Below are 12,695 nucleotides of genomic sequence, written 5' to 3'. Positions count from 1 at the left end.
CCTGATGAAAACACAATAAGGGTTTTAAAACAACACAGTAATCCATATCATATTTCACACCACAACCGTATGACACATAAATAAGATATCTTTCTTCTTTTAATAATAAAATAAGATAATAAAAAGTTTTTGTCACTCTCATTTTATTCACAAAACAACCATCGGCGAGCCTCGGAGTTTTCCCACTTTTATCAACTCGTGTTGGTATATTTGATCTCAAAAGACACTCGGGTGAGATTCTCTATAAGTCTTTGATATGAGTAATTCTTCATAAATTAACCAACATGTATGGTATTCGCGTTTCTTTTGGCAGTGAGTATATACAGAAATAAAATTATTTTGGTCCTGTTTTGGTGACCATGAAATACATGCAATGATGACCAACGTATATCAAATAAACCACATTATTACTATTTAGGCCTGAGGTTACCATGTGTCGTGTTATGAACCCCACGCAGGTTGTGATAATTAGCGTTATCCGTGACAATAACACTGAGCTCATCAAGCCTTGGCGGAGTTGGTGCTCCATCCATTCAAGGAATACCTCGCCATTCATTTCCTGGTGATAGTCACCGGTCCAGGTTTTGGCTAGGAACACAAGTTCGCTCCCGTTGACGAAGCACGATCAAACGTTTATCTCTCCCAAACGGTAGCCACAAGTAATCCACGACCCATAAAGATAAACTACTTGACTGACCTGAAGTCATTTGATCTCAGAGAAAGAATTGAATATTTCCGTGAACACCTGTGAACACCTATGTGTCCTGATCATTGTATTGACCCATCTCGTGTTCGGCAATGATGATTGGTTTGTTGGTTGGTTTGTTGTTAAACACCCCCTCAGCAATATTCCAGGTCAATGACGGAAGCCTGTAAATAATCGAGTCTGGAACAGAAAACCCAGTGATTGATATCATGAGCATCGATCCACACAATTGGGATCGATGACCGTGCATCAACCAAGTCAGCGAGCCTGACCACCCGATCCCGTTAGTCGCCTCCTATGACAAGCATAGTCGCCTTTTACGTCAAGCATTGGTTGCTGAAGACCTATTCTACCCCGGATCTTCACGGGTCGGCAATGATGAGGGTTGGTCGGGAAACAATTACCGTATCTTGTGTCTCCTCTCTGTTCTCCTCTGTAGTCGGTGGTATCTTACACTCATACATAACAGGCCATTCATATTGCGCATACTTCTGCAGGGGCATGCTCAAAGCGCTATTATTACCCCCTCACTGGATCAGTGCTCGAAAATCATTCTCGTCACTCAATTCTATGGAATCCTAGAAGGGACATTGTCGCGTTGTCGCCCTTTGGTAAAATAGAAAATATCATTCAAAGGGCGACAATGCGACAAATGGTCAAAATGTCCGCTGTAGCATTGTCGCGCTTTGGTTAATTTTTACATTTTTCTTTTGTTTTTGTAAGGACGACAATGCGAGAACGCAATATTGACCCGGATTCCATACAATTCTATTTCCAATTCCTGGCCTCAGACAACAAGTTATTTCCTTCGTTGCTATCTACAGTGACATGACAGCCCACCATAATTATTATCGGTCGTAGGCCGTTCTGTTGCATACTGACCAACCTGCCATTTGTCACGTAAAACGCAAAGTATCGGCCTGGATCCACCAGCTAGCTTTTGCAGAAATCACAGTCAACAGTGCCCACCGGAAGTTTAGAGCCGAAACACACAGAGCGGCCATCACCTTGGGGTCAAGTCATGGGAAGCTGGAATCAATACCTTCACAGATTGTGGCTAACAAAACATTGGCAACAATTACAATGTCTAATCTTTCATTTAAGCTATCACAGATTCACTCAAAAAAAATGGCACAGGCTGAACAGCCCATTTAAACAGGGAACTATATTTTCCTATTTTCCTTCCGGTTCATATACTTAGGGGGAGAAAATGTGTTCTGAGGCCACCTCCTGTAATCCTACTTTCACTGCTGACTCTATCGATGCATTTAAAATCATTTCAATGATTCTCAAAATCGCATCTTGTAAAAGCGATTTTTTAAGGCCAGAAGAGAAGATTATATTTCTATTTTTTTACCTTTTTGTGTTTGTGTTCCAGGTGAGCGTGGAGGTGATGAACGACTCTCGCTACATCGGCATTTGCATCTACAACACCGTGGTTCTGGGGGTGATGGGGGTGGTAGTGAGCCTCTCCCTCAGCCAGGAGGTCCTCATCCATTACTCCCTGGAGTCCACCATCACCATTCTCACCACCACCGTCACCCAGACCCTCATCTTCGTTCCCAAGGTAACGACTCTAACTTGGGGATGTAAACACATCTGTCTCTCAGCATTACTATTGTTTTGTTCTGTTTAATCCCCTGGGTGCCAGGGGGACACATATGTCCCTCCACTTCAACCCTCACTTTGAAGTCGAATAAAATTCAAAATACATCACGCACACAGATACACGTCACAGTTGTGAATACTGTGGGAAGTTCCGTGTACTGTCATATCATTCATTGGCATTTTAGGCCAAGCAAAATTACTGAAAATGACCTCTGACAATTAGGTACATCGTAAATGTCGTTATTGTTTATACATTACTGAATCATCACACGGCGATATTTACAGCACGTTTTGAAATCTAAATTTGGAATATTTACTCGGAGAAATGAATGGCAAAACAGGCAATTTCCCACAGAATTCAGAACTGTGACGTATATTTGTGTGCGTAATGTATGTTGAATTTCATTCGACTTCAAAGTGAGGGTTACCCCGAGCCATGCCGTCATCCGTCTCACAAGACATGTACAGTAAACTACGTTTATAACAACCTCAAAGGGACCACTTTTTTTAGTTCGTTATAACAGTAGTTCGTTATAAGCATATATACAGCATATATACGACAAATGGCCGGGACTAAAAAATAGGTTCTTTATATCGGTCAGTTCGTTATAAGCGTGTTCGTTTTAACCGTAGTTTACTGTAACATCAAATCGCTGACAGATATGTTTCCCATTTTTCAATTTAATGTTTTGATGTTGATTCGAATTGTTCCACAAGACAAAAGTATTTTTCTGTTATTTAAGAATGTAGGTTGATAATGTATTTAGTGATGAAATATGCTGCAACCATGACAAGGGGTTTCAGTAAGATAATAGAGGTTCAATATAAGCCAAATATCAGCTCTATGTTTAATCGGCTTTTCACGAATATATACTATTATATGTAGCCTTTGGCAATACATTTCACTCCTCATTTTTTAGCACATTGTTTATTTAAGAATGGAACCTTTTACAGAGTGAGGGCAAAACTGTATGAACGTCGGAGCTTGCGACGACTTTCATACAATGTTTGGCCCTCACTCTATGAAGGTTCATACTCCAATGACCTCACACAAAGTGAAAGTCAATTCTTATAATTGTTTATCACAATTTCTTACCTCAAAGGATGTAGGCCACAATTTTAGGCCACAGTTTTATTTAGTACGTGTGACTTCATGTTAAAAACATTTACATTGACAGCCAAACAACAACCAGCTATATCGCGGAATAAAATAGTTCTCCAAAAAGAGAGGTGACATGAGCGTATGGATGCACAACTTGCTCTTCAGAAACATCTTACGCAACACATGTGTTCAAATCATATCCCCATTAGATAAGAAAGGTCTGTAATGAACTACCTCAGTAAGCCAGTCACAATGACAGCGCGTCGTAATCCATTTACATCAAGTACAAGACGTCAAAATGGCCGACACGATAAACGTGACGGGAGGATTACCGAAGTTGTTAATGAACATGTGGCGGTTACATGTGTTAGTCATCATTGATCAACTGACCGATTTTTGAAAGGTGATTAAAGATGCGTCAAACAGACACCAAGGTAAATTCGTAGATTGCTGAGGACGGTCACTGTCAGCCTAGACACAGATCGAGTCGATACTGACGATAGTTTGGATGTGCATTTTTTTTTTTTGTTCATTAGGATGGGCCGTAGCGAGGAAATTCGTGAACAATCATGCAGTCAAGCTTATCTTACGTTTCTCAATGTATAATGAAAGTCTGAGACCAAGATTAAAGGTTCTAAATGATCAGAAATAATGCTTATGTATGTTTTCGTGCTAGGGAATTCCCAGGGGTTTCGCGAGGAATGTGGAAGTAGTCCGTCGGTGTTTACGTCATTTCAAGAACAAGGTCTCGTGAAAAACGTATGAACGTCAAATTGTGTCGTTCATACACTTATGAAAGTCAATTTCGCGGTCATGTGACCGAGCTCTCGTCTAATGGAAAATCCGTATATCGTGTGAACGTCAAATTAAAAAATATTTAAGAAATAAACGACGAGTGAGAGTTGTTTATCGTACAATAAAACACTGCTGGGAGAATAAACCATGAGAAGCGCAGCCCCGAGTGGTTTATTCTCCCTGCAGTGTTTTATTGTAGATAAACAACGACCACGTGTCGTTTATTTTCTTATATGAGATATCAACATTACGTACAACCTCTTCCAGGATGTTAGTAAAAAGTACACGCTTTAAAAATATCTACCCGTATTTAAGTAACGGTGACCTGATTAGAATCCGACCGCGGCAATGTCGGACAAGTCCAATTTATGAACTGGGGGGGGGGGGGGGGGGGGGGGGGGGTACATTTTCACGTCGATTATCTGTACGTTTTCTCAGAATAACCGATTGTCACATCTCTTCCACTATGCGATCATACGTTCACTGCGTTCATCTGCGCTGTCCAGCTACATCTGTGAGGAACAACTCAATAGACACTTCCCTCTCAAAAATAACGTTGTCCAATTTACGACATCATCAAGGTGCGAGCGGAAGTCCGAATCTCCAGAAATGACGTCATGGTAGAACAATGTTTTATCATGTAATACACCACGCGCCGTCCTTCATTGTTCTTTGCGATTTATCGCGTAGCTATCATATATTTCATAATAAATCTCTGGTTACACAGGATTTATATTTCACTCATATTTCTTGTTTCATGGTTATATTTATTTCATATTTGTTATTCATTTGTAATACTTTCTCTAAAACCGAATTTCCTTCTATGACCCGTCTCTGATTGCCGATGCTGTTGTTGGATTCCACTCTGATTTATTTATTCATTATTGTATACAATTCAAATGTTAGCCTCTTGTGCTTAGTGGTGATGTCGTGTGTTTATAGATCACTGCATACTGGAGTCAGAGACGCCGAGAGAAAGGAACATCTCGCCCAGTGGTGAAGACTATTCTTTTGTAGGGACGTGGATACCCCTTAGTTGTAACCTCACGGTGGACGTGACTGCTCTTCATGTGACATAAGAGATGCCCAGTCCCATACGCCCGGCACAGTTGGGATGGATGTTAATTGAGAAGTCTGTGTATGATGAACATGTCGCTGTGGAGAACAGCATCCCTGATACTAAGATGACGTCACAGGGAATTGGGACATATGACCCATAACAGTACGGGTATTTTCAGTAATTCTCAGTGAACATCATAACTTTTGCTGCCTGCTGAATGGCGTTTAACGAAGATTGTTCCATTGTTTTGATTGTTTGCGGGGTTGGGGGGGAGGGGGGGGGGGGGGGCAAAAGCATTGATGCAAATAATTGAATACGACGTCGTTCGTTGTTCTGACGTCATTGGCAATTTATTGTGCCGACGTCCCAACAATAGACTAATAGAGTTGATGCCTCCGCTTTTTTTGCCATTTTCTCAGATAAATGTTTATGGGTGATGTGAAGCGGACTACGAGTATCGTAAAATTATATTAAAGTTTGGGAAATACGATTAAAGTGATATATTTGATATTTTTTTAAGGAAATTCACTCGTTCACACAGTAACTCAAGTGGTCACTCACTTCGTCACTTACTGGAGCACTCACTTTGTCACCCATTCGCTCGCTCACTTTGTCACTCACTCACTCACTCACACACTCCCATGTACATGGTCACTCACTCACTTTGTCACTCAGTCACGAAATCACTCACTCACTCACCTGGCTACTCAGTCACTCACTCACACACTCCCAGGTACATGGTCACTCACTCACTCACGGTCTCAAGATCACACATTAGGCCACTCATTCACTCACCCACTCACTCATTCAGCCACAAGATCTCTCACTCACTTGGGCTCTCTCCCACTAACTCTTTGAGTCAGTCAGTCACTTATTCACTCACTCATTTACAGGATCACTCTCACTCGATCTCTGCCTGACCATCATAAGTGTGTATATTAACGTTCCAATACAGTGTATGTTAATTTGCAGCGTATAAGATATGATGTTCTCAAAAGAATGTTACTGCCGACTGCCATTCCATTTTTGTTCTACCGTATCTACAAAATGTATGAAAGCGTATCTTTACAGTAAGAAATGGAATATTTTGTTCACTCGAGGTTACGAAAACGAACAGCGACATTTGCGGTGTTGAACTCGACCCTCGGCAGCCAATGGCGGCGGGATTTTGGTTCTCAATGAGTGGCAACAATCTGTATTAAATATCAGTTGACAATGTGAAATGTGTTTAGAATTACCGCGTATTGTTGTGTAATGTTATAACTTTATTTAGCCATCAACTTCAACTGTAAATACATGTTTATGTGGCACAACGATTACATTGTTGAGTGTACTAAAAACCACGTGGTTTACATAAAGGGCGGCTCTTGACCAATGGATCACGAGTTTGTGGTGGCACAGCGCATAGGACGCTCATCAGGGTGAGTGAGTGAGTTGGGTTAAACGCCACTTTTAACAGTATTCCAGTTATATCGCGGCGTGTCAGCTTAATGTGGGAGGAAAGCCCGAAGTGATGCAGGTCTCAGACGTTTACCACTTCGGCGAAACCCACGAGCACGGGTATGGTGCTGACAAACCTAGAAACATAATCGGGGCGAACCGGGATTCGAACCCACAACCATAGGTTTCTTGCGTGCCCAAGGGACCCACCTCTGCACAGCGAATCGCGGCGCCTTAGCCTACTGGTACACCTGGGGCCCCTCGCTAATCAGGCGTAGTCAAGAAACGTTGATGATGGCGAGAAATGTTTGATGGGTTATGTTCCTCTGCTTGGCTACTGAGAGTTTCTAGGGCCTCGGCCGTGCCCTACACTGAAGCACATACAGCATGAGCGTCTCCCTAGGCATGTGCCATTGTCCCACATGTGCCTCTGTTCTTCCAGCAGTGAGTACCCGCTGTGAGGAGATGTAATGCTAAATTTCTAGCGCCTCACAGGGAGCTTCAGTTGTATGGTCCCCATGGCGCTGAGAACGATAATCAAGCCCACGCTGATCCTCTGACCTGAGTTTTTTTACAAATGTAGTAGTAGTAGTAGTAGTAAAAGCTGTAGCAGTAGTAAAAGTAGTAGTAGAAATAGTAAAAGCTGTAGTAGTAGTGGTAGTAATAGTAGCAGTAGTAGTAAAAGTAAAAGTAGTAGTAAAAGCTGTTGTAGTAGTAGTAGTGAGTGAGTGAGTGAGTGAGTGAGTATGGTAGTAGTAGTAGTAGTAGTTTATACACGTCGGCATAGGGCGATTGTCCAACCATTATCTTTCTTTATGGTCAAGGCTTCCCGCATAAACTTAAGGAGGTGATTTCCACTCAGAAATCGGTTTGTACAGAACTTAATTGTTAAATCAGGAAATGACCACACAAGATTGATTTGCAATCAATAAATAATGTTCGAACACACGGTTTTAGGTTTACAGCCACACAGGGGAACACGATGGGGCAAATAGGCGGTAGCAGCAATGAGTAGCAGGCAATGAAACAAAACGTCAGTCCACTCACGAATTTGGCACTGTCAAATGTCTAAAAGAGGCCGAGCTCCGTTCTTGACTCCAGAGTAGGGTTGGAAGCGTGCAGGAAATCGCTGTTTCAGATAAGTAACCAATCCGCACTTGACACGTAGATCAGGCGCAGGTGGACTAGGCTTCGAAGTGCTCTAAGTTTATCAACAACGAAGGGGGGTAACTCCAATTACACTTCCTGTTAAAATCAGGGCTCGACATTTTACGAGCGTTTCTGTCATATGCTGCCACCGACAAATTACCACAAGGTAGGAGGTAGACTTGTGTTTTGAAATTTGAGCAGAGCATGGACCGGCGATTGTGTGGCCCTGGCACAGTGGTATTTGTGCGTTTACTTATTCTTGTGAGTGTTTCAATATCGAAAGTGTACACTGTTCTGTGGCTGATCGACTTGCAGTGTTATATACATCGACATGTTGACGATGAATAAATCGAAGTATTAATGCGCAATGTTTCCGTGAAAAGACCTTGTAAGTTAGATGTTTCTAAAAGAATTAGATATTCGATTTTAATCTGTTTAGAATGAAGCATTCTTCAATGTCACGGCAGAATATGCTATTACTCCCACCGGAGTTTAAGAAGCTCAGTGACGTTGTGGAGATACAACAGTTGCATCATTACGACCTTTAAATAACATTGTCTAGGTCATGGGCACCACCATATAACAATAAAAGGAACTCAACGACAAAGTGTGTTTGTCTGTACGTTTGTTTGTACGTTTGTTTGTACGTTTGCTATATTCAATCCTTGACTAGGTTTGTTTGATTGTTGTTTAACGCCGCACTCAGCAATAGTCCAGCTATATGACGGCGGTCTGTAAATAATCGATTCAGGACCAGACAGTCCAGTGATTGATATCGTGAATATCGATCCACGCAATTGAGATACGATGACGTGCATCAACCAAGTCAGCGAGCTTGACCGCCCGATCCTGTAGTCGCCTCTTACGACAAGCATAGTCGCCTCTAACGGCAAGCATGGGTTGCTTAAGACGTATTCTGGTCTCCTGGACCAGATAATACGGGCGTGGAGTGGACAAGCGGTCTAAAGCTGGTGACCGGATTGTTGTTCGGCATATGGACCAACAATATTTACAGGTCTTTACAGTGTTGTCACTCCCCCTAATGTACAGGACCGCCTCAGTTTAGTGGTAGAGCGTCCGCTCGGAGAGCGGAAGGTCCGGGGTTCAATCCCCGCCTGCATCATACCAAAATACGTTAAAAGTAGGAACTTCTTGTTACCCTGTCTGGCGCTCGTCATTAAGGGGCTAAAACAAGGACTGGTCGGCTCGGAGACAGTATACTGTGTCTGAGTGGGGTATTCATGTTAAACTGCGGCATGGAACGCTATATAAGTGCAATAATCTTGGACGCGTCGTTAAACCCAATTTCACCTCACCTCACCTCGTGTACAGAACATTCGCCCTGTGCACTCAAAAGAACTCACTCATCCGATGGTAGATGAGCAGATGGTGGAAACACAAATACGTTCATCATCATCATCATCATAATAATAATAACAACAACAAATAATAATATTAATAACAATAATAATAATAATAATAATAATAATAATAATCCACACAGTTTCCAAAGAGAATGAACCACAAAAGGGAAATAAACAAAATCTTCCAAAGAAAAACAAGGAAAGATATATCCTGGATGGAACTTTGCCTAAAATTACGTTCCTAGGGCATTCAATGTCAAAACGGCAAAAATCAGTTTTGAAAACTTTAAAAACAAAATACAAGACAACAAAAGAGAAGATTCTTAATCAAATTCTTGATTTTTGAAAGCAAAATTAAAGGTTTGGACAGAAAGAAAAAGGAAGTGGGACAAGAAAAATAATTACATCAGACAAAACAAATTGTTTGAATCTAATGAAAAGCAATTTTACAGGCAACTAAATACATCCAATGGCAGTGATGAGAAAATACCCACCATGAATTCCAGTGAAAGGTTTTGGAAACAGTTGTGGTCTATACCTGGCATCTATAACCTCGAGGAACCATGGGTAGAGAAATATAATGATTGTGTGCACGAAAAAATAAAATCACCATTGTTGTGTTTCATTATACCTGATTTCCTGAAAAATGTCATTAAAAAGTCCAAAACAAATACCATGCCAGGACCTGATGGTATTCGAAACCGGTTTTGGAAACTGTTCCTTGTGTCCAAACACCATTACTTCACTGTTTTACTTCTCTTGTGGATACAGGGGATATTCCCGCCTTGGTTGTGCAAAGGTCGAACAATACTTCACACCCAAACAGAGGTGTATTGACTGATCCCAAAACTTCCGCCCTATTACTTTTCTGAATACACAATACAAAATATTTACAGGATGTCTTACAGATATTGAGACATCATACTGTGCATCCAATGACATTATTTACATGGAGCAGAAAGGAGCCAGAAAGGGATGATGGGGTTGTAAGGATCAACTACTAGTTCAGAAAATGATCCTTGAAGAAGCTAAAACTCACCATCGTAGCCTGTCAATGTGTTGGATAGACTACAGAAAAGCTATACCTCACGAATGGATTTTAAGGTCAATGGAATGTATTGACCTCCCCAAGCGACTACTTGTTTTACTCAAGTCTTTAATGAATTGCTGTCAGCTCAACTTGAGATGTAATCGCAGGGGCAGGTGGTGACTTCGGAACCAATTTCTATCAGAAGAGGAATATTTCAGGGCGATTCTTTTAGCCCTTTGCGTTTCTGTTTGTCACTCAATCCTTAAAGATTTTTGCTCAGCAAAGAGGAAGGTTATCACCCGGGACCTCCTAAGCATAGACCCTCAACACCCCTTACTCACCTCCTTTACATGGATGACCTTGAACTTATTGCCAATGGAGGATCTACACTCAAAAAACAGATTCTGCTTGTCGAGTCCTTTTCTAATGATATCGGCATGTCCTTTGGACTCGACAAATGCAACATTCTTCAACTTGGTTGAAGGGGAGGGTCAGTTAGTTTACTTGGAGGAGGAGTTATTGACCATCTTGTGGAAGGTCAGGCCTATACGTACCTAGGGATGCAGATGAGGGACAAACTCCAGAATGCCCATATCAAGGGCACACTTCGGACAGAGTACAAATGTAGACTAAAGAAAATCTGGAGTTCAGAGTTGAACCCTCGCAATAAAGTCACAGCTACAAATACTTATGCTGTGCCCGTCCTTTCGTATTCTTTTGGTGTTGTTGACTGGACGAAACAAGAAATTCAGGGTGTTGACACCCTCACACAAAGAATCATGTCAGACAAAAGATCCCACCACCCTCGCTCTTCCCTCAATCGCTTATATTTTACCAATTATGATGGGAGGGCGTGGTGTGATTAATATGGCGTCTCTTCATGATAGAATTGTTTTGTGCACTTTCGCACATATTTATTTGTCTGATGATCATCTTGTGAAGCATGTCAAGACTCATGATGAAAACAAGGCATTCCACAGTTTTCTAAAACGAGCCAAGGATGTGGGACATAATCTCAATGTCAGTGTTGATTTTGTTGATGGTTCTGTACTGCTGGACGGTACAGAAATGAGTGTCAACCAAGTGAAGTGCCATATCAAATCGGCCCAGACTCAGTTTTTCAAGGAGAGGCTATCTGAACGACCACAGAAACCCGTGATTGGAAACCGTCTCAAATAACAGTCTTTAATTCAGCGCCCTTGTGATTTAACTAAAATATTTCAGGGCACAACTGTGCTTTGTGACACTGCACATTGGAACAAAGCAAACTGTACGTCTAAAATGCAGTTCGAGTCTTGGCTAACTTTGGCTGTGATAGTGTGATCTGAAACACAGGCTATAAAACACATGGTGTCTCCTTAAATATGTTGCCGTTACCCTAGCACCGAATAGATAAACAGCATGGTGAGATGTCTACAAACACCCAGCAGGTGTATTCTCCCCAGCAGTTAATAACACGCGCTTTGAACATGCCTCGCTGTGACGTCGGTCAAATGACATAGTGCCACTAATGCCATATACAGAATGAATATTGATGCCATTTTGTAAAGCAATTCTCTTTCAAGGTTGGGAAAATGATTATTGATCGCAAACCACAATTCAGTCATGATATTCCAAGTACATGTTATAAACATGCTTGAGACTGTCAGGCTTGCTGCCTGGCTATAGGTCGACATGCACTAATTCATATACAGGTATATTGGGTAATTGTTCCGATATATAACACCTCTGTGTTTGGCCTTACTGTTTGTCGTCACACGTAAACAGAAATATTCCAACGAATTGGACGTTCGGTGTTATTTCGGAAAATCACATGTTTTTCATTTTAAGAATGATATAATTCACTCTTTTACCAACATAACTCTAATGTAGATTCACAGTCACTGCAGACGTATATTTACCTTTCTATGTGTGTATATATGACCTAGAGTCACATTTCGTGAAGCGAAACGACAAACGTAAATTATATTTATGTCAAAAGCTAACCGTTACGGTGAATGATTGAGGACTTTACAAAGCTCTTGGGTCGGACCGACCAATAACATCTGCACAGGTTGTACCAAGGTGAGGAATCCTCCCGATCGACACTCCCACCAGCTGGGACCTCCTGTGTAATGCATAGGAAGCGGCAGGCAATGCAGGATAATTCATGGTACTTCAGGGCAATTATTGGTACCTCAGGGCAATTATTGGTACTTCAGGGCAATTCCTGATACTTCAGGGCAATTATTTGTACTTCAGGGCAATTCCTGGTACTTCAAGGAAGGCCTGGTACTTCAGGGCAATTGCTGGTACTTCAGAGCAAGGCATGGTACTTCAGGGCAATTCCTGATACTTCAGGCCTATTCCTGATACTTCAGGGCACGGCCTGGTACTTCAGGGCAATTCCTGATACTTCAGGGCAAGGCCTGGTACTTCAGGGCAATCCTGACACTTCAGGA

At 41.7% G+C, this 12,695-nt stretch overlaps 1 protein-coding gene across 1 annotated transcript; it reads left to right on the top strand.

Annotated features, from left to right (window-relative positions):
* Positions 1–2,099: 2,099 nt before the first annotated feature.
* LOC139474879 (gamma-aminobutyric acid type B receptor subunit 2-like) lies at positions 2,100–5,228 on the top strand. Its single transcript, XM_071258070.1, has 2 exons — positions 2,100–2,273; positions 5,154–5,228. The coding sequence occupies exons 1-2, from the start codon at positions 2,100–2,102 to the stop codon at positions 5,226–5,228; spliced, it is 249 nt and encodes an 82-aa protein (XP_071114171.1).
* The last annotated feature ends 7,467 nt before the right edge of the window (positions 5,229–12,695 follow it).

This window comes from Haliotis cracherodii, unplaced genomic scaffold (genome assembly GCF_022045235.1).
Source record: "Haliotis cracherodii isolate W230 unplaced genomic scaffold, xgHalCrac1.p SCAF_3, whole genome shotgun sequence".
In the NCBI taxonomy this organism is placed as follows: domain Eukaryota; kingdom Metazoa; phylum Mollusca; class Gastropoda; order Lepetellida; family Haliotidae; genus Haliotis; species Haliotis cracherodii.
Note: the sequence above shows the minus strand (reverse complement) of the source record. Positions and strands in the feature narration are given on the sequence as shown.